At 40.4% G+C, this 27,275-nt stretch overlaps 1 protein-coding gene across 2 annotated transcripts in view; it reads left to right on the forward strand.

The window, feature by feature from the left end:
- The window catches only part of GLIS3 (GLIS family zinc finger 3), a 182,163-nt gene that overhangs the window by 14,960 nt on the left and 139,928 nt on the right, over positions 1–27,275 (forward strand). Inside the window, exon 1 of one of the 2 annotated variants that reach the window (XM_075410665.1) lies at positions 24,078–24,120. The exons of the other annotated variant lie outside the window; for it this stretch is intronic. Coding sequence (XP_075266780.1) covers positions 24,078–24,120 — 43 coding nt within the window. Of the gene's footprint in view, positions 1–24,077; positions 24,121–27,275 lie in introns of those variants that run through there. 2 annotated transcript variants of the gene reach the window in all.

Raw genomic sequence — 27,275 nt, forward strand, 5'->3', positions numbered from 1 at the left:
CATTCTGTGTTAAGACTGTAATTTAACTTGTTATACCCAGTCTTATACCATTATGGTATAAGTCTTGTACCTTTATGGGCTTTGTGGGCCCGGACAGTGAGCTTTAAAATGAATTGCAGCTATCCAAAATACAGTATAGTGAAGGGGTAGATTGAAGTAAAGCTTATATTTTGTAATTTTCTTAGAACAAATATTTTTCTTTCAGACTGGGCCAAACCAGTTGAAGGTGATGGGGTGTGATTATCAATAGCTTTGTGGTGTTTTCACCATGATGACAGCTTGCTGTTGTCAGTAGCGTCCAAAGAGTATCTCCAGCTGGAAGGCGGCAAATAAAGCATTGGCAAGCTGGATGGGGGCGGCAACACCAAGCTCAGGACCCCATGGGCAGCCTCTACTGGAGATCTCAGTATACCTTTGAATGTCTTCCCCAACAAAGTTCCAAAAGGATAAAATCAAGGCAGATGTACCTTCCCGAGAGGGTGACTCTTCCAGCAATGTAGCATTTGCTCTGTTTTCCCCATTATCACTGATTAAAGGATGCTTATGAATATGCACTTCTGTAAAACTAAAGAAGGCTAATAAATTTTGTATCCTCCTTCAAGTTTGCAAAAAGGAAAATTTGATGCCTCAAGTCAAGCCATCATAAAAAAGCAAACCAAAACAGGCCAAACTATTTTATTTTCACTTTACTTTGTTTGAGAATATTCAGCTTAGTGCATGATTTTTCAGTTTTGTTTTATCACCAGGAGGTGGCACTCACAAAATCTGTTTTCGTACAGAGAGATGCATGTTTCAGCCACCTTTTTCTAGGGGAAATTTGTAATAAAAATCCAGTTGAAGTTTGAAAGTTGTGGAAGTTTGGTACCTGAAAATTCTTGAAAACTGCATTAAGGCTACTTCTTCCGCTGAGTGAAGTAAGATTTGAGTATTTTGGTGTGAATCTGGGAAAATCACTTAAATTTGCTGTGCTTTATTCTTTTCGTTGGCAAATTTTGGAGAAGTTATTTTTACATTTATACAGTGCTTTGAGATCTCCACCTGAAGTGCAATTTATTGATGTCAAACACGAAATTAATTTCAGGGCTGCATGTGCACCTACAGAGAGAACAGGTTGTGCCTTTGCGAGAAGGAACAGGAGCCTGGAAAAGGAGGGAAAAGCTGCCTGGTGCACAGTTAAGCATAAATATGTTTGAGTACTGAATTTTTCAGATGGATTTGGCTTTTTTACATATTACCATTGTGGTATTCTTGAACTATATTGCCTTTCCTAGAAGTGGTATAATGTGATCTTCACCATCCATTCGGTCCCCATTGCTGCAGACCGGTTTGATGATGGTGAACAGGAAGCATACCAACTGCTTGCTTTGTTTTAGCTGCTCTCTCCTACCCCTCACCCACGGAAAAAAATGAGAAGAGAAGCTGCTCTTCTGACGTCTATTCTGTACATAAAGTGCAAAAATGGTCTTTCATTTACTTTCAAGGTTCTCACACAGTTTTAAGTACATGGAATAGTCCTGCGAGGAGCAGGGAGTTGGACTCCGTGATCCTTATGGGTCCCTTCCAACTTGAGATATGCTGTGATTCTATGATTCTATAATTTTCCTGTGAATAAAAGTGGGAATTATCTGCACCAATGAGATTTTTTGCTTTTCTATTTTACTTACGGCTGGTCTTTCTGAAGCTGAATTTGATAATTAGTTCTGTTTCAGAGTTCAAGGAAGCTAGGGGAATTAGTACGACTTATTTTAAGGGACTATGCTTACATGTTTGACCTTTGGCTTAGCTTGGACAATAAACTGTCTTAAGATGTATCTGACTTGTTTCTAACTGGGTTATAGATAGCCTGCATGTGCTCCTTTGTCTGTAGTTCTGTACCACTTATCCCTTCCAAGGAAAATTTAGTCTCGGGCTGGTGAGGTGTTTGCAGGCATTGCATATTACCTTATACTTGAATTGGTGAAGCCTGTCCTTTACTGCTGGTTGTAAGAGTGTATATCATCTTTTCAGAAGACTTGAGATACCAGCTTGGTATGTGTTGGGTGCAGCAGATGGGGCACTGGGCAGGGAATGCAGAGATGCAAATATGAAAATGTGGCTCAGCTGATGTTGTTACCAAAACTTAGTATTCGCATCAGCACGGCAGAATTTTATTTTGGTCTCTGCTGTGGTACTTGCTGCTGGAGCTTCTTGAATTATTGTGTCCCATTTTAGCTCTATGTCACCCTGTTCTCACTCTGCAAATTTGTCTCTCTTACCTGTTTGACTTCATAGTGAAGAGTTTATTTATTTTATGTTTGCCCGTTGACAGACAGAACCGCTGCTGCAGTCTCTGGGTATTACTGCAACGCAAGTCACAATGACACTGATGAAAATATAATACATACTGATGGATGTGATACAAGTGTCTATAGTGAATAAGTAAATGAGGAGATCATTGTCTTATGAACAAACAAAAAAACGTTTTGATGTAGTGTTAACTATAAGCTACCAGAATAAATATACTGCCATGAAATGCTTGCTGTAGTGTTTTAAACTGTGTTAGTATGAACTGCAACAGCTAAGTGTGTTTTTTATCTTTTACCTCCCATAGTAAACTTGTTGGGTAAACAGAATTATGGCAAAATAGTCATTACTGCCTGCTGTGACTATCAGTGAAACTTTGATGGCAAAGTGGTACTACTTCAGTATTTCAGCAGAGAAACATCTTCAGTTCTGATGGCTCTAGGTGGGATTTTGTTCTGCTCATTTATCTGTGATAGTTGATGTTGCAAAAACAATAAACACTTTATTTTCATTGCCTTAGAATAAAAATCTACATTATTCAAAAGGGGGAAAAGTTTTGAGGCTGGGTGAACAGCTAGAGAAGTTTGTTATCTGCATTTAACCATCATATTTATGGGGCTAAGTCAAATATTGCTATTTTACACAGATGTGTGTGAAAGTCTGCAGGTGGCAAGCATGTCTTTCAGCTGTTGTGGTGGGTCCTTCTGGAGAGATTTAGTAGGTAGGACTAGGAGTGTTTGGGTGTTGCAGGGCCACATTTGCTGCTGAAGGTGACTAACTTTAATTGTTTCTAGAAGGTGGAAGTCAGCTCCATAGGCCCACCCTCCCAGAGTGGGAAGGGGGTATAAGAAATGTGTCTTACATCATGAAAGACAGGAGGGCCTGGTGCAGGAGCAGGGAATGAGCTTTTTCCTTCTCTGAGCCCTTTTCCTCAGTCTTGTGATACAGGATACAGCTGATATGCAGGCCCTTTTAGAAAAAAAACCCCAACCCAAAACGCACGTCCAGGCAGCATGTTCCAGTTTCAGCTCTAAATAGATGAAGTTGAACTTTTCCTTGTGATAAAAATCTCAGTTTATTTGGGGTTTTTTTTGGAAGCACAAGTGTAGAGTTCTGTAACATTTCACTTTAAAATTGGACATCTTCTTTAGGCCTCTATATGGGCAATTGAAGAGGGCTGGTGTGTGTGAGTAACGTACCATCAGTAAGTCACTGTAGCTCTGGATCTCTTGACAGGAGCAAATGTTTGTCATGAAAAAGCATACAAGCATGTGTAATACCAGTACTGATACTGGTTTAAGTGACTCACTGTATCTCTCTGGTATAGACCTGCCAACTTTTATCTTTCTATATAAGAGTGTTCAAATGATAATGAGAGGAGAGTCTGTCTGCAGTGGATTATTATGCTTTAATGAGCAGAGACCAGCATCTCTTCAGGTTTGCCAGTTTAACCATGAGTCTGATGTTTTCTCTGAGGACAGCACCGAGCTGAGAGGTCAGCAAAAGAGATGTGCTTTCCCCAGCTTTAGTTGTTACGACGAAGCAGTTGCTGGATAACATTTCCATTGTAAAAGCTCTGGAAAGAATTTTGGCGTGACAGGTTGCCCTGCAGGTGTTCACATGGCAGGCGGATAGTGTCCAAGGGGGCATCTCCAGGGCATAAGTCTCCTGTTGGTGCCTGGAGTGGGTGAACTTCAGCCAGTGAGAAGAACTGGTGTCCTGGCTGATCTGTAGTAGCGGGTGTGCAATGGTGAGGAAAAATTCTGTTTTCCTCACCATTCTTTCCCCTTGCAAATGCGTCCAAAAGCCTCATAAATTTAGTTCCCTGAAATTACACCAAATCTTGCTCCAGCCAAATTCATTCTTGGGCTCTTATAAGGGATTACTTTGTACATTGATGTAACTCTTATCTGCATGGTCAGAATTATTTTGCAGACCTTCCCGCTTCTTTGAGGGAGATCAACAGGGTAAAATGTTATTTTCATTCAGTCTTTTTTTGTGTTCAGGAAGGGCTGCTTTGACTGACTTTGCCTTAGCACTATTTATTTTTTAATGAAATGAAGCCTTATAAATTAAAGATTTTTATTGGAGATCAATATGAAGAAGAAAAAGTATTTAAACAATGATCAGTGGAGCAGTATAAGTACATAGTTTCCTATTTTCACTTCGTTGCAGTGTCTGCCTCTCTTTTTTCTTTAAAAAAAAAAAAAGAGAGAGAAGGTATTGAAGGTACTTGAACATTGCCATCTGGTCTGTATCTCATCTGCAGGGAAATAAGCTCCATCAGCCTAAAATCTGTCTCCCACTGAAGAAGCTATGTTTGGATCTCCAGCAGAGCGGTGGGATAATGCTCTTTCCCTACAGTCTGATGGGACTGCTATTGTTTCATCTGCAGGAGAATCCAGGCTCTTCTGCTTTTACAAAAAAATTTTGAGTGATTCCTACCTTGTATTGAGTAAAAGTCCTTCACAGAATTGAGACTTGAAAAATTAATTACTTAAATATTTAAAGGTAGATTAAAACTTGTAGGTTAAAAAAACCCCAGTAGATTAAAATTTGCAGTGTGGCTAAAAAAACCTGACAAGTATGAAGACTGGAAATGGCAAATGCCAATTGGAAGTTGCAAGCATTAAAGTCACTTTTCTCCCCAAATGTTCTTCGCTTTTCTTACTGGTCAAAGATCATACTAAAAATGTAAGTGATTGAATTTGGCAGATGTGATTTCTGAGTCTGTGGTCTGCAAGTGGTATAGCTCTGATGAATAGTCCCGAAAAGGTTTCAGGATCATGGTCTCTGTGCAATGTCTGATTCAGTTGCCCGGTTGTTAGTGGAGATAACAGCTGTTAATGCCTGTGACAGAGGATGCTGGTTGGCCATTATACAGTAGATATGCCAAGATTTAAGGTAAGTTTTCTGAATTAGCCATTATAAAAATAGGATAACAACTAGGGCTAACTTTGTAAAAAGACAAGAGTGAAAGTAGTCAGAGAAATCAAAATGTTTACTCATAAATCCCACAGGGTCTTACATGGAGTGCTTGCTGGCAATCAGTGCAGGGGCTTGGGTACGGTGGCAAGCCCTGCCTGGTCTTCTCCAGTCCTCTACAAAGTCTTTGTGTCTGTCTGCCCTGAGATATGACTGCCTGTCCACCCAGTGCCATCTCTTCAGCTCCATCCTGGCACCGTGCTGTACCCTGCAGTCTCTCCAGCTCTCTCTCCCTCCACTAGCCCTGCAGATCCCAAAAGACAGAAGGGTCTCTCTCCCCTGGGGTGACCATGGCCCTGACCCTTCTCACAGCAAGCACATGTGGCCAGGAGCGCACTGCTCAGGTCAGGCTGCCACAGCTTCATTGCATTTTCAGGAGCTGTGGGATTAAGACCTGCAAACTGCTCTAGGAGCTTCAAGGCAGAAGAAATGTTATCATGTCGTTTCCAAAAAGGGGTTCCATTCAAATGGAGAGTGAATTTTTAGGCCGGATCATGTTTTATTAACCTTATAATGTGTTCAGATTCTTTTGGTTATGAACACCAAGAGTGATGATTTTGTATGAGCAGCAATGAAATTGTACAGGTTCCTCTGTTTAGGTGGTATTCGGTGTCGACTGGACTGAAGACGGAGATACAGCAATTAAAATGTTCTCTCTCTGCTTTTCAGCATCTTTGAACCCTGGCGTTTTGTTAAAAACGTTTATTTCACCTGAATGGCTCTTTTCTTTATTTTGCCTCTTTCCTTTACTGTTACTTGAATGAGGAGTCTAAGGCTAAACAGTGTGCTTTTGAATAGTGTTGTATCCTGCCTTTTACACATAAAATTTAGCTTTACTTTACAGTTTAGGAATACAGTTTGTCTCAGTCTGTCTGTTTCTGAGACTTAAATGAGATTTGGCCACTGAAAAGGCTTTGTGTTTACCAAGAATTTTACAATGAATCATTTGGAAACATCCTAAATAAGTGTTTTAAGCACAGAAATTTAAAAAAAAAAAAAACCTCTGTATAGTTTAATAATTTTTACTTATAAAGGTAAAAAGAAAATAGGTACCCATACCAGAAAGGCACTTGAGAAAATCCAGAATAAATTTTAATATTTGCCTGAATTTATGATTCATGTTTTATTCAAGTATCAGTATAGTAGGACAGGCAGTCATCATCATTGCTGACATTATCAAGAGGAAGTTTACTCTGGCAGCTAAATATAGTTCTTAATTGCATAGCATACACTTTTCACATCCTTGTTCAGTCCTATTGAGATGTTTTCAATGGCTTATTTCAGAGGATAAGTCAAGAATTCAGCAGTAGTGCATTTGATGTAGGTTGAACTTACATTTGTTATATACTACTGTTTGAACATCTGTTAATAAATCTGCACTTGGCTTTCAAGTTCCAGCTAACCAAACTATAATTTGTCTGTCAATCAGCATTCCCAAATAAATGTTCTTCTGGAAAACTACTGACCCAGCATAGGTGTCAATTAATTAGTGAAAAGTATCTTATTACATAATGCATACAGTTTCTTGTGAATGTTTTGATGCTTTTGGCATTAAAAGAGGACTACTTGGATATTTATTTGCTTAAGTATGTAGCTAGAAAATGAGTTCGCTTTCAAGTAAGAGGGAATGTTTAAAAAAATCTTTTGTAATTTAAGAGAAATGCTGTTCATTTTGGGACCTCAAGGCCTGCTGGAAGACCACGTTTGATATCCTGTGTACCTTTCCTGCCTATCTCTTGAGCAGTGGGATGGTTAATGCTGCTGCCCGACTCTTCGTTGCTCATAGAGGTGCAAGGGTAGTGGGTTTTGCTGACTTAATCTATACTCTGATTCTTGCTAGCTTTCTTGCACCATCTAAAGTAGCTTTCTAATTTGACTTCTTGCTGCGTTGGCATCTTGCTGCGTTGGCATCTTCCCTATCTGGCATATACTTTTTCAACTACTTTCTTCATTGGTGTGAAATATGGTTACATGTCTTATTTGCAAGTGAAAAAACATTTATATTTGAATGCATCATGTGTGTTCATAAGAGAATAGGGAAATTTATGCCCTGAGTCATGAATATTTAACTCTGAAATTACTGGGGTTCACGCGGTGGGAATATTGTTTCTGGCATCTTGATCGGTTGTGGTGGAAGTGTTTGTTATTTACCTGCATTTGTTTTGGTGTGAAGGTGGGAGAAGGAGCAGAGAAGTTGTAATGAAAGATTTTTGGATCGTGGAATACATTTCAGAAATGCGCAGAGAAGGAGAAGAAATGAGGAAATTAATTTTACATAGATTTGTATATTCACATCCATTCATTCATTTGTGATCACACAGACTCTGGGCAGTATTCAAAACCCAGTGAAACTGTCAATTTTTGTTCAATCTGTTCATTTCTGTTGACTTGGGTGGGGATGGGAAGCATTTGTTTCATAAAATGGCTTTGTATAGTTCATAGTTAGATTGCTAACTCTGCTTAGAATCTTGTGTAAGACCAACACCATTAATTTTTTATGGTTTTTCCTGTGGCTGTTTTGAATTCCGTTCTCACAAATGAAAAACCGCTTTCTTGCTAAATATAGAAGCTGCTGAAGGCTTTGAAGCTGTAGCTGGCCTCCTGACAAGTCCTGTGCAGAAATTAAGTGGGTTTGATATCTCACTGGGATGTTTAACTTCCTGGGCGATTGAAAGGTAGAACAGCTTTGAGTCTGCCTCAGGAAATACTTGAAAAAAAATGAGACAGACCATGCGTCTAGTTAGCTTCTGGAAGACTTTTCACCCATGCCTGTTCCACATAGCCCCCTGACTAGTGGTTACCAAAGGCCACTGGTCCCCCACCAGCTGGGATGGTGGGTAAGTCCTGGTGTGCCCAGCATCACAATTCTGTCTCCTTTCCCTCCATGTCTACTCTGTCAGCAAGTCTTTCTAGAAACCAGCATGCTTGTGCAGGGTGTGCCTTGGAGCTTCATCCTGTACCTCAGATAACCCTGTCTTCTCACAGAATCACAGAATCACAGAATAGTAGGGGTTGGAAGGGACCTCTGTGGGTCATCTAGTCCAACCCCCCTGCCGAAGCAGGGTCACTTACAGTAGGCTGCACAGGATCTTGTCCAGGCGGGTCTTGAATATCTCCAGAGAAGGAGACTCCACAACCTCCCTGGGCAGCCTGTTCCAGTGCTCCGTCACCCTCAGAGGGACGAAGTTCTTCCTCATCTTCAGACGGAACTTCCTGTGCCTCAGTTTGTGCCCATTGCCCCTTGTCCTGTCACTGGGCACCACTGAAAAGAGCTTGGCCCCATCCTCCTGACACCCACCCTTCAGATATTTATAAGCATTTATTAGGTCCCCTCGCAGCCTTCTCTTCTTCAGGCTGAACAAGCCCAGTTCCCTCAACCTCTCCTCGTAGGGGAGATGCTCCAGTCCCCTCACCATCCTTGTAGCCCTCCGCTGGACTCTCTCCAGTAGCTCTTCATCTTTCTTGAACTGGGGAGCCCAGAACTGGACACAGTACTCCAGATGAGGCCTCACCAGGGCAGTGTAGAGGGGAAGGAGAACCTCCCTCGTCCTGCTGGCCACACTCTTCTTGATGCACCTCAGGATCCCATTGGCTTTCTTGGCAGCCAGGGCACACTGCTGGCTCATGGTTAACCTGTCGTCCACCAGGACACCCAGGTCCCTCTCAGCAGAGCTGCTCTCCAGCAGGTCCACCCCAAGCCTGTACTGGTGCATGAGGTTGTTCCTCCCCAGGTGCAGGACCCTGCATTTGCCCTTGTTGAACCTCATCAGGTTCCTCTCTGCCCAGCTTTCCAGCCTATCCAGGTCACGCTGAATGGCAGCACAGCCTTCTGGTGTATCTACCACACCTCCTAGTTTGGTGTCGTCAGCAAACTTGCTGAGGGTACATTCTAACTCTTCATCCAGGTCGTTGATGAAGAAGTTAAACAAGACTGGGCCCAGTACTGACCCCTGAGGGACACCACTTGTCACCAGCCTCCAACTAGACTCAGCGCCGCTGATGACAACCCTCTGAGTTCTGCCATTCAGCCAGTTCTCAGTCCACTTCACCGACCACTCATCCAGCCCACACTTCCTCAGCTTCCCTAGGAGGACATCATGGGAGACTGTGTCAAAAGCCTTGCTGAAGTCCAGGTAGACAACATCCACGGCTCTCCCTTCGTCTACCCAGCCAGTCATGTCATCGTAGAAAGCTATCAGATTGGTCAGGCATGATTTCCCCTTGGTGAATCCATGCTGACTACTCCTGATAACCTTCTTTTCTTCCACTTGCTTCATGATGGCCTCCAGGATAAGCTGCTCCATCACCTTACCCGGGATGGAGGTGAGGCTGACCGGCCTGTAGTTCCCTGGGTCCTCCTTCTTGCCCTTTTTGAAGATTGGAGTGACATTGGCCTTTCTCCAGTCCTCGGGCACCTCTCCTGTCCTCCAGGACCTCTCAAAGATGATGGAGAGTGGCTCAGCAATGACATCCGCCAGCTCCCTCAGCACTCGTGGGTGCATTCCATCGAGGCCCATGGATTTGTGGACATCCAGATCACTTAAGCGATCCCTCACACAGTCCTCCTCGACCAAGGGAAGGTCATCCTCTTTGTAGGCTGAAGCAGTTTGCGTTTTAGCCTTTGTGGACAAATCATAGAAGTTTTATTAAAAAACACTAGACTTTTGTAGACACTAATGGAAAACTATGTCTATACTGGATAATTCTGCAGAAGTGTTCACAGTGTAGGGAAAAACTTTATGTTAGATTTTAGAGGTTTAGACTGATTTATTTAGTTCATGCCAATTAAATTCCATAATATAGTATTCTTCATAGGAGAGTTTTTGTTGAAATTAACATGGTGAAAATAGTGTTGAAAGAAAGTTAATTTAGTTTGGGTTACAAACTGGCAAAGACGAGTCACTTACTAAGGAATAGTAGTAGCTTTGAAAGATAAGGGAGAAAGACTATATGGGATATTTTTTTGTCTAAGTGTTTTCTCTCTAAACTTTTCAAAAGCCTTGGATTATTTTATAACAGGAGAAACAAACTGTTAAAGAAATAATAACATGTCTAAGACTGGCAAAGAATCTGATTTTCCAACTGCAAACATTTTTAAATAGTACATTGAATTATTGAACGAAAAAACTTAGCATCAGTGTTTTCAGTTGTTCATACCTAATACTTGGTTGCAAAGGATGCAATCTGAAGTTCAGATGACTTCATTAGCAATTCAGTTATTTTACTCCTGATGCAGTATGGTAAGATTTAGGGTATGTTTGTTAGCCACTACTTTAGTCTATTTTTCTGGTGACTATTCTAATTGTTTACAGTATTTCTGCTTATTATCTGTTTACATAGTGATACATTCACACATCCTAAATTTATATGCTCATGAGTAATGCAACACAAATTCAAAATGCAAGAAGTAAGCCTACTTTATTCCTATGTACAAGTGAATCAAATAGTGTAGCTGTCTAACTTGTGACCAGAAAAATAACAGCCACTGATTACTGCTGGGTGTTTGTGATAATACTCTCGTCACCGAAGTGAAAAAACACATCAGCTGCTTTTTTGTATATCAGTAGGACATTATGCCAGATTTTCCGCCATATACTGGAATAAAACTCCCAAACAAAACCCACATTAAATGGCATATCTGTATTGTGTTCATGTCTGTTAGCTTTTGTGGAAAACTGCCATTTCTTTCCCTGGTCTCTAGTTTTGCTCCTTGCTCACTAGCAATTCCTCTGCTAGGTACTCTGATTCATTGCTAATACTGTGTCTGCTGAAATCTGCTGCTGTTACTGTGCAAAAAATGTACCACTGGAAATCACAAAAGTGTCTTAATGTCTGCACGGTGCCTGTGACCATACCTCTGAATTACCTGTCATATGCCTTCAGTATGTCTCTTTTTGTCTGAAATGTATCCAGTCTATGATTATGAATAAAAATTTTCCAGATGCTGCTGAGTGCTGTTCAAAATTTCACCACAAGATTCTTTGCATTAGGCTTGTAGTTGTATGTGGAGGGTGAATTCCTGTCAGGGATGAGTAGTAGCACCTCTAAATTAGTGCCCGTGGTGGGCGTGGTAACTCAGTAAAGACACAGGTTAGTTCTTGTCATTTCCCCAAGCTGGTTGCACATGTCAGAAGCTCCTTTGAGGAAGTGGTGCTTTGACAGATGCAGTGAAATCGAATGAGGTGGGAGGGCAGTGAGAAGTGTAACTCTTGCTCTTCATCTCTCAGTGAGTGTGTTCTTGCTTCCAGTCTTTCTCCCCCTGTCCTCACTGTGCTCTGGTTATTTCCCCATCATTGCGACCTTTTGGTTTTGGATTTTTCAAAGCACTGTTCAAATCTCCCCTCAGTCTCAGGTTCTTTAGAAAGTGATGAAGAGCTACTGTGACAGCACTCGCGATAAGCACCAATGTTCTGGTGTTAAAAATACGTACTTTACGTACAGCTACAGAAAGACAAAGATGCATAGCAGGTTCAGTTACAGTGTGGAACATCTGCCATGTAAATAATAATTGAAGTTGTCTTCTTGCACAAGAAGGTAATTTTTTTTTTCATGCAGATTTCTTTTATTACTTTTCCTCTTACTGCTGTTAAGACTGATACTGATTGAAATTCATTTGGGTGTTGGAGGTGAAAGTTTATGAAGGGATACCTGTGGGAGGAAGAGGGCGAACAAAGTGTACGTGCCCCATGTTTACTTAATCACAATATTATTCTTCCAGCTGGACAAAGGGAATGCGCGGCTAATTGCTCTGCTAGAAGCCAAAGGGAACACCAAGGACCAAATCTGTGTAAATGACGTTCAGGTTACTTGAGAAGTTTTGCAAATGTGTACTTCCTGAGGGAGAGACCTGGGAAGCACTATGCCTCAAAGTTCACAGGTTTCACCAGGATGATGCAGTTTTGCTTTACTTTCTTTTCCATACTTTGTTTTCTTTACTTTTACTTCACTGTTGTCTGCCTTTGTCTAGACCAAACCGTGCAGGGTCAGTCTTGTTGGACTGTTGGTTGTCCTATTGTTGGACTCTGAGAGGAGCATAGCTGTGTTAGTCTGCTACTGCCTGTTGTATCTTACCTTTGCTCCTCTGAAATACAAGTTGTGATTGTCTTATGGCCTTATACATGAAAGGGGAAGACAGACCACTGAAAGCAAAATTTCCAGACCAAGCTTACTGCACTCTGATCCTTCGTAGCCTTCAGAAAAGACAGATGACAGTCTCTGTATGGAAGCCAAGAGTCAAGGAAAGACAATGAAGCGGGCTATAATCTCTGCACTGCAAGAAAAAAAACAAAACCCTGCAGTTGGTTTATTCCTTTTAAACAGCATAAAGCACAACATACCATGCAGAAAAAAATCAGAGTGTTACCACGCACTGTATAATTGTTACTCTTACAGAGTATGGGCTCTAGAAGTACATAGAAAGTATTTGAATTTTTCTTGTGTTTTCACAAAAGCCTGTTAGGAAATGAAGTCTCAAAACACAGACTAGTGAGGATGAGCTTGAATTTGCTATAGCTGCTTGCAGATTTCATTGATGGGCTTTTTTAAAACCTTCAGCGATGGTCTCACTTTGATCCTGAGGTCCGAGTGTAGTGGAAGTGAATTAAATAACTTACTGGCGCTTTTTGAAAATCTCATTTGACATTTGCAGAAGTAGGGGTGAGGACTGAGTGCAGTACGGGTGCGAGACGAGTTCATACTCAAGTGCTGCTGAGAGTGGCTGTAGGCAGGGAGCTGAGCTGAGCAAGTTCCCTGCTGTTGCAGACAACACGTGTCTCTGGTGGTCACATTTAGTTGGTTTCTTGCACTATAGAGTGCAGCTGAGACACCCAGCTTGCATTGCTAGCTGCTAAACATGAGCAACTCTTGAAAAAAGAAATGGTATACATTAAAGCACTGTGCAAACATTAACTAATTATATAATTAGTTTGTATAATTTGATAGACAAAATGGTCCATTCTGCTATTGTTGGCACCATGCAAAACTGTGTAAAGGCACTGCACAGCCTTTTTGGTTTTTAAATATGTGATGATCAGTTGATTATGAGCTACCATGGAAAGAAGGTTTTGTGAATACCAGCTTTTCAGTTTTTAGGTAAAGAAGTTAGGAATAAACTCATCAAAACAAGGTTTGCAACTGTGGTAATTTTTTAGCAGGTTTCAGATTTTTGCTGTGACTGCAGGTGGCTTGACATACGTGCTTTCTCAGTCTAAACAATATTCTGAAGAACAGTGCTAACGGTTGCCTGAAAGAGCTAGAACCAAGGAAAAAGCTCTTTTTTCATTTAACTTAAGAAGCCTATTTTGTCCGCCAGTGACTTGTCCACAGTGGGCACCTGCAGATGTGCAGTGTGCTCTAGGGCTGCATGTCCCTGGGGAGTGTAGACCTGCTCTGTTCACACAAGTGGCTCACCATGCCGAGATGCCCCTCTGTTGTTTTGCCTCCTGACGGCAGGTAGGGTAAGAGCACGAGTAAGCTGGCAAATACCAAGTGACAATTCAAAATATACAGGACAGCATGCCTGGTGCTGAGGGTGGAGGGCAAGCAAAGTCTTCTCAGTACCCTTGCCAGTCCCTGGTAGCTTGACTGTGAAAAGAAAATGTGCGTGAGTTCATTTACAGACAGCTCTGTGGTTGAAAAATGTCGATAAACATCAAGTCATTAATACTATTTGAGGTATGCAATGCCTTCTGTCACTCCCTGTATATGTACTGAGTAACTCAGCAAAACCATCAAGAAGATGTGTGTGAAAATGTGTGTGTAGTTTTAGGAAAAAGACACATTTCTGACCTAATGTTTTACTGTGGGGAACAGTATGTGAAGTGTGATGTTTACCTGTTTTTTCTCTCAGTTCATGTTTGTAAAAAATGACTTTTGTTGAGAGGTGTTGATTTATAAACAGAATTGGGATGGTTTGAGAATACAAGAAAAATGTATGCCCATTCTTCATTAATAAAAGTTGTGTGCTAAGTGCTGTAGCAATTAGCCTAATTTTGTGCAGTCGTACATCAAACATTAGGACATGGATTCCATGCAAACAACAACAAAAAAATCACTATTAATCTTTCATTCTGCATGTCTTCTTACATTCAATTTTGGTGATTCTGGTTCAAAAAAGATTCTGAATTCCTCAGTCTCTAGGGAGACTTAAGAAACTTTCTAGTATGTTAAACCTGAAAGAACCAATCCATGTTGATTGGATTAAAAAAAAAAAAAAAGTTCTGCAAAACAAGAACAAATAGTCATGAGCAGATTCTTTCCACATGATTGCTCTTGTCGTGAATTCCTTCACTGTATACTAACCTATAAGTTCATTAATGGTCAAACTGAATGATTTGAATAGTTCTTTACCCACAGCTCACTAAAATGAGTCTTTAAATTAGATGCTGGAATCTTTTGCAAGGATTTGTTAAAACCAGACTTGAATATGATGATAATAATCTCATTTTTTCCTTTGTGACTACCTAGCATGTTCTAGCTAGACTAAGATTTCTTTCTTTTAAAAAATTCACAGACAAAGAAACTATTTTGTAAGAGTTGCAAACAAGAAACAATGGGCAAGGTTACAGTCCTAAAAAACATGCTCCCAATAAAGCATCTTTCATTGTTTCTGTAAAATAGAAAATTTGGGTGTGGCTATTGAAGTTTATTTAGTTGTTTAGGTTAATAAAATGTGTAGGTTTACTGTGATCGCAGCTATGATCCAGTCCCATAAGTACTCAAGGATTTACACACCTCTACTGATGTGAGATACCCTGTTCCAGAGGATTTACTTCACCGCATGTGGTCAAAGCTGTTGGGTTGTTCATCCATTTGGCCAATCACATTGTACCTTTTCAAACTAATATCAAAAGATTGCATGGTAGGTTCAATGAAGCACCCTACTTTAGCCCATTGATAACTTTAGAAATATGTATGTTTTTTTCCTGCCCCTCACTTGCAGCCTTTTGAAAAACATGGTGGCCATCTGCTTGAAAATTTTGTGGTGACCGTAACAGGATTAGAAGAGTAGAAAACAGAGAAAAACCAATAAGACATCCATGGTTATGAAACTAATGACTTTCTGGCCTGAAAATGCAAGCCTTGTGAAATCCTAAAACTACATTATTTGAACAGAAAACTGAATATTTAATACCTATCCAATGTTGAATTTTCCTTTTTCTCACAAATTTTCAAGTAAAATCACAATGGGAAAACATTCCTCTCTTCAAAATGGACTCTGATAATATTTTTAGAAGTAAATGAGAAGTCTGGAATGATGCCTGAAGTCCAGACATTCACTGTGCTTTCCCTCCCTACCCCGCTGAGACGCTTCTCCACATATTTGCCTTTCTCAGAGCAGTCTCCTGACATTTCTCTTCGTGTCTTCCATATCTAGTATGCTGGCTCTGGATGGATGGCATTAACTTTCTTCATAGCAGCCCATGTGGAGCTGTACTTTACATTTGTGACTAGACGGTGTTGATAATACACCAGTGTTTTGTCTCTTTGTGAGCAGTGCTTGCACAGTGTCAAGTCTTTCTCACCATCAAGTCTTTCTCACCACTACCCCACAAAAATCAGGCCAGTAAACCTGGTGGGGGTGGGCAAGAGGTTGGGAGGGGACACAGCCCAGACAACTAACCCGAACTCAGTGAAGGGTTATTCCGTACTGTATGATGTTATGCTCAGGAATAAAGAAAAGAAGGAAGGTGCAGGGACATTTGTGGTGATGACATTTGTCTTTCTGAGCAACTGCTACACATGCTGAGGCTCTGCTGCCCAGGAAGTGGCTGGACACCTGCCTGGTGGTGCGAAGTAGTGAATACATTTCTTATTTTGCTTTGCCTCTGCATGCAGCTTTTGCTTTTGTTATTAAACTGTCCTTATCTTGACCTAGGAGCTTTTCCATCTTATTTTCTTCCCCTGTGCTATTGAGAGGAGTGGAGTGAGAGACTGGCTGGGTGGGCATCTGTCAGCTGGCCCAGGTCAACCTACCACATCTAGGTGTTGAAAACTCTCCCAAACCCAGACTGCAAGCCCACACTCTTTCTTCATTAAGCCTGCCTGTGCAGACTTGATGCTTGAATGTTGATTGAAGAAGAGGAGCTAATCATAGAAGAGGAAGAATACTAAAACAGTTGTTCTGATTATTGTCTTTTCTTCAATTGTAAGCACTTTAACTCTTCTTTGTTGGCCTGGATGTTTTGGAAGTGGAATGGACTTTGTTTTGCACCTTTAGAATGCAGTGCACATCAGAAGTGCTTCAAAAGCAAACATGTTTTGTAAACATAAATTTTTACAAACTGTAGAATAGAGTGTGGCTTTCAGTAATAGTGAAATACAACCACAGCTGACTGTAAGAGGTGCTGATTTATATCCTATTCGTATTAACTTCAGGGAAGTGCAATTCCTGAATTGCAGGGAATCGAATCCTAGCAATTTAATGAAAATCACACCAGAGTACTGAACAAATACGCAACAAATTGTATAAAGAAGAATATGCGAACACCTGCGTGTGACACAAATTTGAAAAGTTACCTGAGCAGCTCATAAGGCCAGGTTCTGTTTCTAAAGATGACTTACGTTCCTGGGAATTTAACTTCACTGAAAGTCAATGGGATGAAGTCCTCAAAAACCGCATAAATGGTTGTGAACATTTTACTGCTACCTACATAGCACGTTCTTTCTGTCAAACTAGTGTAAAGGTGGGTGTTGCTTGATTTTTTTAGAGGTGTGGAGGAGAGATACACAGTTGGGATGACCAGCTTCTTAAAAAGATTTTAGTCTCTGTCAAGACATTTGTGTGGGTTTCTACCCTTTAGCAAAGGTACTTCAGCTCACCGGAGCACACATTTGCTTTTTTTATGCCTTTGTCCATGAACACTTCTTTCCACCCTTCAGACGGCCCTTGCAGACATGCACAAACACCACTGTGTTGGTACGCCAGTGTGGTTTCCTGTCTCTTCGCATCAGACCTTACTCAGTAGCCAACTTCGGATGCCAAACCCTGCCAACACAGCAGCCTCCTCTTCACAAAGTAATAGTTGTGGTTAAGATGTCGTCCTCTGTAAATCAATTTTGGCAAGGATGATGGCTGAGGGCAGGAGCTGGAATTGTCTTTATGGGGCCTAAGCCATTCAAGTAGCCTTAATCCTCCCTCTTACTATACCCTGGCTTTGTCAAAGGTAGATGGACTCACTTTAACAAGACTGAATGAGGTTTTTTTTTGTCTTTTCTTTTTCGTCACAACAACAAAAGACATGGGAAATTCTGATTAATTAGCACGCCTTGGGCTAGTGAAAGGATAAAATTGAAGGAAAAATGTGTATAGCTTTGAGAGAAGTGGAAGCATGTAGTGACAATACAGATTTTAAGTGCTTGTGGCGGTTTGTGTAATTTTCCCAGGGTTTGCCTCTCATTGACTTGAAGACATAAGAGTGGAAAGAGAAGTGGAGGGGTTTGTTCGGACCATGATGTAATAACATTTCAGCTTTTAAGGAATCTAAATAGGCTATAACATGAAGGATGCTGATAGTGGCCTCCTCTAAGAGGCGGTTTAAATAATAGCTGCTGTCATTTTATTATTGCAGTGCACCTTACTGACAATGTATTTCATAGAGCAAGATTGCGTATGAAGATAGTCGTAGGAATTCCCAGACAAGTTGTGGTAATCATGCAGGTGGACTTTTAAGGAGTAATTTCTCAGTCTGGAAAATGTTCTTCTAAAACTCCTCTGAGATAATCTTATATCCTGCATTGAGAAAATCCATATTCCCCATAAGTAAGTAAATCTTTATAGTAGCAAAAATGTTCGCTTAACAACAGAATTATCTTTTTATGAGGTGCGGTTGGTTTTTGGCCTCTGTATGTTTGCAACTGTTAGTTTCATTGATCTTTATGCTTCCTTAAGGACATGACTTTCTGATTTTCTGAACTTAAGGACTTTTGATAAAACAATCACAAATACTGAATCCAAGGTATGTTTGAGCTGATTGTGTTGTGAAGGTAGAACAACCAGAAATCAGTGTAACTTTTTTAAATGTTGAAAATTACATGTGTCAAAACCATTTTTTTTCTCTTGACAAAGTACTTTTGTTTCAGGCAAAAAAAATCTTTCCACTGTGTGTGGAATGAGATTTGCATAATGCTTTGAGCTACTGCTACTGTAGCAGTTCAGACTTCGATAGTGTCTGATAGGCATGCTTGAAATGTATGTATCAGTTAACAAGAATATCACTTGAAAAGACAATTGTATTTTTACTGAAAATTATTTTGAGGTGAGAAAATATATTGATACTTAGTGAAGCATGAAACTTTTAAATGAACCATGAAAGCAATAGTTAAACTAATTAACTGAGTATAAAGCCTCTTAGAATACAGAAGTTATGTGGGCTGTATGCTTGTTATTTCTGCCTGGTTAAACTGACAGCTAGGATAACATTCTCATATTATGTTTTAGGAGAAACAACATTAAACAGTATCTTGTTTTTAACGCAAGGAAAAAGAAAAAATTGTTTGTTTGCACTGCAGAGAAACTCAGGGACAGTGCCGCTTTAAAAATTACCCTTTAGCGTCCTAGATCAATGGACTTTATCTGGGAAACAAAAGCGTACTTAATGTGATTTCAAGTTACTTACATTCCTGGTTACATACTACGAGACCCAGTTGCTGCAGTTCTTCCCATGTTAACATTTGCCACCTGTTCTTAATTAGTATCACTATTCAGCAGGTTTATTCTTCTTTTCTCCCGGTAGTGCATTTCAGTCTCATAAAGGAGGAAAGATGCTCTTCTGAGAAGTACTAGTCAAATACCTTGGGTTATCTGTAAAGATTTAGAAAGAGAGCCTCACAGGAGATTACAGTTTAACATTGAACAAAGCCTTTATATCACATGCTTTTTTGCTGAGCAGATGTCTCTTGGTGTATCATGATATTGCAATGTGTTCTGGCACAGATGTGTTACAGTGCACAGACTGAGACCTGCCCATTGCTGAAGGCAGAAAGCAAGCTGCTTGCTCTTCTGTCCTCTGCTCAGGACTCCTGCACAGCTGGTGGCATGTTTTACTGGGGGGAATGTGTCAGATCATTGGAATCAAGGCACCCTAAACCTGCTGAGAGTCTGTCACCTTACTCTTGATGCTCTGCTGCACAGAGCTAGCATCCATGTGTCTAAGCGGGTAAAGGAGGCAAAAGATCTTCACTTTATCTGGGGCCTGAGGAAGGAAGGGGTCTGATTCTGTCTTCCCAACATTACCTACTACCCATGCAACCAGGCTGACATCAGAAGTGAGTGTGAGATGTGCACAAGGAAGGCTGCCTCCGTGTTAGACAGTAGTCTAATGAACACAGCAAGAAATCAGAAAAATTACTTTGTGAACAAGGGGTATTGCTATGCTGCCTTGCTTCAGTACATGGAATGATAAAGTCTTTTCAGTAATGGATCTGCATGTGCCCATGGTTACAGATAGCAAAGCTCCTACACGGTATTTTCTAAAAGACTGAGGATATTGAGAGAACGGGAATTATCTGATCTGAGTGTCTTTTAATTAAAATTGAGGAAAAAACTTCAGGAATTAGTGGAAAAAATGCAAAGTATGCATTTCTAGCATGAAGAAAAGCATAAATGTGCAGTGCAGGTTGAACAGTGCTAGAAATTGTTGTGGGAGATGAAGTGTTACGGAGTCCAGAGAATTATTTTTCTAAAGTGTTTACCTGTTGCCTCTCAGTAGTTGGCTGTTCTGCATTGCACTCAGGTGATATCAGCAAAGAAGTATTCCAACAACACTGCGGGAATCAATCGGCTTATTTGCAGCTAAGTGCAATGCTGTTTAATGGGCAAAGTGTTTCCCTATAGATTTCATTTGAGTCCTAACATTCATAATGTATGAGGAAGTTTTAACAATACTATTTTTTTGTTTGCCCCTCAAGTAATGCCACTTGCAAATCAGTTGAAATAACAGTCTGTGCTCTAACCCATACAGAGATGTATGCTCTGTGTTCCTTTAGGTCAGATTCAAACGATAATTTCCTGATGGCACTGGAACTGGAAGGTATTACAGAATCATAGAATAGTTGAGGTTGGAAGGGACTTTTAAATGTCATCTAGGCCAGCCCCCCTTCAGTGAGCAGGGACATCTTCAACTAGACCAGGTTGCTCAGAGCCCCGTCCAGCCTGACGTTGAATGCTTCCAGGGATGGGGCATCTACCACCTCTCTAGGCAACCTGTTCCAGTGTTTCACCACCCGCATCATAAATCGCTATTTCCAATACAATTCTCTTTTGTTCTGTCAAATATCTGTATATTTCCATTTTGATTATAACAATAATATTCTCTCTGTATTGTAATGGTATTTTAAGGAGCTGGCCAATACTGAAATTTATAACATGGTACTTGGTTTTTTTTCACATAATATTAGTGACCATTAGATTAATATACCAATAAAGTAATATATTACATTACTCGTAGAATTTCTCTTGATACATACCAGTTTTCTGAGAAGAATATGAGACTTGCATAATATATTACTATGTAACGTAATACTATAGAGAAATGGTAGCCTAAACCAAAGATGTAAATCTGTTTTCTGCAATAGAAGAACCCATACTAATAAGGACGAAAGCAGAAGTCATCTAATGTCACTGATAACAAATAAGGAGTTATCCATTGCAGCTAAAACATTTATATTTTAGTTCAGTTAAACATTCACTGGTCTGTGCAGTAGTTGACTGGTAACTTCTTACTTTTTATGCAAAATAATAAAACAAAGTAGCTCTCAAAATAGCTCTTTAATAAGTGGAAAGCCATTCTGATATAAAAAAAAAAATTATTCAATATTGATACGAGTTGTTATAAATATCTGCAGATCTAGCTGAAAATCTGTGGTTTACGGTGTGTGTTTTCTCCTGGAAGTTTTCTGAACCTGGCTGTTTCATAATATATTCTTAGTTTAGTCATTACAAGACCACTGTTTTCATTTGTTTAAATTTAGTGGTTAAAGTGTTCCAAAGAAGTAGGTGATCTCATTGCTGTCTGCTTTAAACCAGCCAAGTTAATCACCTGTGAGGTATTGTTTTCACCGGTCAGTTCTGGATAATTTTTTACCTTGGTTCCACTTGAAGGGAGACATTGTTTTTCATTGTGCTTTGTCAGGCTCTTTTGTCTCACAGTAGAGTTGCTGAAAGTACATGCTTGATTACTTCGTACAATGAATGGCAAATAACATTGGAAATTAGTGCAAGCTAATTTACCGAATGACTCTGATAGTGAAGAAACTGCCCTTCCAAGATTCAAAACAGGGAGAGCTTTTAAAGTGCATACAGAATATTTTCTCATAATACAATGTGGTCATATAATTCGGTTTAGTGTATTTCCTGCAGATTATTTTTCTTGATTGTGAAAATTAAGTCTCTGCAAACAGTTAAGAACATGGGAATTCCAATACTAGTTGGATTAATGGTCTGTCTAACTCGCTGTTCAGAGCGGACACTGCCAGAGGCTTTGGAGGAAATTTCGTACTAACAAGGCATTGCTAACTGTAATTGTTAAGAAAATCATGAGCTAAGATCATATCCATGAGGTTAAAACCAGTGAAGTTTTAGGATCTCAATTTCAGAATTTTCTCTCTAACTACAAAGCCTTGATTTTTTTAAATTTTCTTTTTTAAGAAAATAAAGGCCAAGAATCACTGTTTCACTTACACGTAGTGTCGTGTGGTGTGGTGTAGTTGACAAGCTACTATATTTCACAAGACTGCAATAAAATGAGGATTTGGCAACTTTTTGAGCCATAATTTAGTTTATTAGTTTAGTAATTTACTTGTACCCTGAAAAATTCCAGATTGCATGTCATACAAAGATTGCACATACCTAATGTTAGTTTGGATTAATTTTTGTGTCGTTCACCTACAAGCCTCAAGGTCTCCCAAAAAAGACTTGGTCTCAGAGGATGATACCAGTGTGAAGAAGCCCAGATTCCCAAACAGACAAAGACTTTGGCTGATCCTATGCTAACAGAGGCAAGTGGAAATCTCCTCCCTGTTCTGTCTCTTTGTTTTCCCCTTTGAAGCTCCAGTTTAACACACTTAAAGGAGGTTTCAAGGGGTCTGATATCCACTGCCCTGTGGCTGGCTGGCGTGTCTGTCTATGTATTTGGCATGCAATAGTGTCTCTTTGCTGGATGTAGAAACAATAGAAAAGTGGCCATTGTGTTTAAGAACAAAGGCACAAGTGCTAGCTCTCTAGTAGTCATTAGTAATACGACTAAAATTGGTGGAGGGGAAGCCTGAAAGGTTTGTGAGCCTCAAGGCGAGAGGGAATGGGGTATTTCCCATCTGGAAAGAAACCTTCCAAGCAAACCTTTGAGTTTGTTCAGTCGACAGCTACTACGAAGCCTCTCCAATCAGGGTGCCAACAACCCGACAGATACGGTAACACACAGTAGAGATGTACGTGGTAGCTGAGGACTGTAACATCCAGAAGATTCAACATATTGTGGAAAAAGACCAAATTTGGTTTGAAAAGGCGTTGGTGATTTATGTCTAATTTACATGAAGGATACATTGACACAGTCTTACTTATTGCTTTGGTGCCTGTCCTCCTGTCTTACAATATGCTTTTTTGCCTGTGTCCTTTTCTCCCCACTTTAGTGAATACAGAATTCACACAAACAGGACTGGAAGCCAGTTAGAAGGGAAACACTAAAACTGACCGTTTCCAAAGCTCTGAATTACTGTACGTCAACAGATAGAAAATCCCCTAGGGAAATTACCTTTTGTTCCTTTGTTGCAATGCTTTTATTTCTAGCTGTTATTCTAACAGTAACAACATGACAGATTTTCAGATAATTTTAATAGCTTTCTTTCATACTGATAATTTGCAGAATTTATTGATCTAAGAGATGATTGAATTTGATCTGGTGTTACGTATTTGGTATGTTGTGCGTATCAGAACACCAAACAATTAAAACTGGTTTTGCTTTTCTGCATTTTTGTTGTATTATCATTTATACATAGGAAACATAGTTTACAATTTCAAATGTTTGGTGAAGTATTTTCATTTTATGACCTGAGTTACTTGGCAGAATTAACAAGTTACTGCTGTTGACTTGGAGAGGCAGACAAAGAGATTGGTTGGGTTTCAATCAATATCTGGTAAAAGAAAATATGTTTACATGGAAATAATTTCATGTTGGACTCTGCCTCCAAAAAGTGAGAGTGATATAAACTAAAAGAATCTCATCTGGAATTCACTGTACCTAAATTGAAGCAGTTGTATGTTTCTGTATTATTTGAATGTTCTTCAGAAGACTGCAGTGAAATATTTTTGCATGCCAAGAATGAGTGAAGCTTAGCTATTAACCAACTATAGAGAATAAACAGGGAAAATAGGCAAGCTAATGAATGAGGAAGTGAATGGATTAAAATATTTCCATAAAATATTTTTACTGTTTATACTTGTTAACTATTACTGTTTATTATTGATAAAGAGCAGTTTTGATTTGTGTGTAATATGTTAATTTGGAATAAAGGACATGCTAATCGACCATAGCTCTTCCTGCGAGCCAGCTCAGGACTGATTCCACCTCCTCAACTATTGTTGCCTTTATTGGACTATCTTCTGATTTATTTCATAGTGTACAAGAAAAGAAATTGCTTCTCGTGTTCATTTAAGATATTAGGTCCATGTATTTTTCTAACAATCTACAGCCTCATTCAAAACCCACTGATGTCCTCCAGAGAGGTTCCCATTTATCTCAGCTGATGTGGATTCAGGACGCTAAGGAACTCCCGGTTGTCCTTTCACTGTCCTGAATTCTTCAGGTTTTGGGTCAATGATACAGCAAACCTGGACTGAGGGCTGCTCTTGCACTGTGGGTATATGATGCCAAATGCTGATGTGGGACATAGTAATTCTGCTAGTTCACATTTATTCAGTGCTTTTGAACACATTTTCTGACAGCTTGCTTTTTATCAGCAGGCTCATGGCAGGTCAGATGTCCATGCTGCACCCATTTAACTTTATGCTAGATCAGATGTGGTCTGTACTCCTGCAGCTAGCTCAAAGTCAGCAGAGCTTTCTATCTTGTGCTCTTAGCTCAACAGACATGTGATTGTGTGCTCATGCCTGTTTCAGATTAAATTAATGCTGCTCAGTGACCTGCAGGGCAAAGATGAGGTGTTAATGATGATCTTTTGGCACATTTACGCCTGTATGAAACAGTGGATAAAATGCTATGACTTTGCTTTTCATAGTAGTAGTCTTTTACTTTGCAGTGTCTTGCAATGGTGGGAGCTGCTAATAGATTCTTTCTTGATAATCTCTCTCCTGCCCTCTGGCCTTTTAAGTGGAAGAATCATCATTTTTCCCCATAACAGCAAGTATTTATCAGTGATAAAAAGAACAAAACCTTTTCCTTCCACTTCTGCATCAAAGAAATGCCCAGGCAAATATTTATCAGGACTGGAGTTTTGCATATGTTTGTCTGTCATCCCAGCAATACAATGTCTCCAAAATACTCCTTTTTGCATTTTTTCCTAGCAGTGACCAGGCCATCTTTGGCATTCATCCTTATCCTTACACAACAGATTTTCTTAGCTGTTCTTAGCATCGCGGAGGTGCTGTTTATGCAAGGATGATAAAAGCAGACCCTATAATTGAAAGGGAAACCAGCGTGTATTGAGAATGCAACATTCTGTATTTAATAGTACTGGTTTGACAGTATTGCCTTTTCTGGTTTTGCTTTGGGGATTTCTTTTTCCTGGCGTATAAGTTCCAAGCAGCTCAGGTTTACTCATGTATAAATAGCAATTTCACTGTATGGTTGCAGATTATTTGAACTGACACAGGGCCTGTCCCTAAATGAGAATCCTAGAAGTGCACAGCCCTTGATTTCCCGGATGCGATAAAACAGATGTTATTGTTACCATTGAAATTTGTTGAAAGTAGCTTATGAGTGAAGGGCATTTTGGTGTCATCCAGGGAAGAATCAGTATATATTTGGTACATTTGTGTGGTAGAACTGCTTTTCTCAGTGCTAAGTAATAGGTTTACATCATATTAAGGAGTTAATATATACAGGCTCTACAAGCATTACAGCTGTGTTTCAGTGTCAAAAGCAGTTGGATTTCTTATGTTATTATAGCACGCTTCCCTGTCTTTTATATAATGTGGTGCAGAAAGCCTTTAGTTCTGCTTACTAAAGACACCTTTCTAGGAAATAGCTGACTGAACATAAGTAACATACATAAACATATAGGCATATTGTGTAGTATTTATTATGTATTTTATACAATGTGATTGTGTCACGTAATTTTTTAACTTCACCCTACCCAGCCTTTAGTACTCCTACTAAAAGGAGTAGTGTTCATATTATTAATAGGCGCAACTTATGTTTTTGTGCTTTTTGCCTAATTTTTGCTGGCTAGTTCCATTTTAGCACTCTGTAACATTATAAAAACAACTGCTGACTAGGACACTGATTCAGCTTTAGTGAGTTCAAAATACAGGCTGCTTCACAGGAAAGAGTGTCTTCTCTTATTCTTTCCATTTAACTGGACAGTGTTAGTGAGAGCAGACAGTAATCCTGCAAAGCTTAAAAGCTTTTTTTCTAGTACCCACAGTGGAGTTCAATGCACTACAAGGAATTTTCCTTACATGTTTGTCCTCAGAGATTTCCAGTCCTTCTAGCTAAGTTTCAGGGTGGGTTATTAAATGTTCTCCTCTTCCCTTACCCTTGAGTTTTCAGCCAGATGCTATATTCTTCACTTACGTTTTGAAGCAGTAGTAATGAGTAAGTTGTTTTTTTTAAAGGTCTGCCATATTTCATCCCAAGAAGTACATTTTGGTGGTGGATCATGCAATCAACTTGTAACATCTGTACATGGATTACAAAGCACTTAGGATTCCAGCGGACAGAGAATCATGTATGTGCTCCTCACGTATATGTGAGATATTACTAATTAGTCATAGAATCATAGAATCACAGAATGGGAAGTGTTGGAAGGGACTTTTAAAGATCATCTAGTTCCAACCTCCCTGCCATGAGCAGGGACATCTTCCACTAGACCAGGTTGCTCAGAGCTCCATCCAACCTGGGCTTGAACACTGTCAGGGAGGGGGCAGCCACAGCTGCTCTGGGCAACCTGTTCCAGTGTTTCACCACCCTCATGGTGAAGAATTTCTTCCTAATATGTAATCTAAATCTGCCCTCTTTCAGTTTACAGCTGTTCCCCCTTTTCTTATCACTACTCATCCTTGTGAAAAGTCCCTCTCCATCCTTCCTGTAGGCCCCCTCCAGGTACTTTAAGACTGCTATAAGGTCACCCCGGAGCCTTGTCTTCTCCAGGCTGAACAGCCCCAACTGCCTCAGTCTGTCCTCACAGGAGAGGTGCTCCAGCCCTCTGATCATCTTCCTGGCCCTCCTCTGGACCCGGTCCAACACATGCATGTCCTTCTTATGTTGGGGGCTCCAGAGCTGGACGCAGTACTCCAGATGGGGTCTCATGAGGGCGGAGGAAAGGGGCAGAATCCCCTCCCTCAACCTGCTGGCCACACTTCTCTTGATGCAGCCCAGGATATGGTTGGCTTTCTGGGCTGCAAGTGCACACTGCTGGCTCACGTTGAGCTTCTCATCCACTGGTACCCCCAAGTCCTTCTCCTCAGGGCTGCTCTCGAGCCACTCTCCGCCCAGCCCGTACTTGTGTTTGGGGTTGACCTGACCCATGTGCAGGACCGTGCACTTGGCCTTGTTGAACTTCATGCTGTTCACGCAGGCCCACCTCTCCAGCCTGTCAGGGTCCCTCTGAATGGCATCCCTTCCCTCCAGCTTGTCAACCACACCACACAGCTTGGTGTGGTCGGCAAACTTTCTGAGGGTGTACTCAGTCCCACTGTCCATGTCACCGACAAAGATATTAAACAGCACCAGCCCCAGTACAGACCACTGAGGCACACCACTCATCACTCGTCTCCTCTTGGACATCGTCAAAGAGAAGAAGAAGAATGTGAAAAGAAGGCACAGACTTCTGAA

The sequence above is a fragment of the Opisthocomus hoazin genome, chromosome Z (genome assembly GCF_030867145.1).
Source record: "Opisthocomus hoazin isolate bOpiHoa1 chromosome Z, bOpiHoa1.hap1, whole genome shotgun sequence".
NCBI lineage: Eukaryota > Metazoa > Chordata > Aves > Opisthocomiformes > Opisthocomidae > Opisthocomus > Opisthocomus hoazin.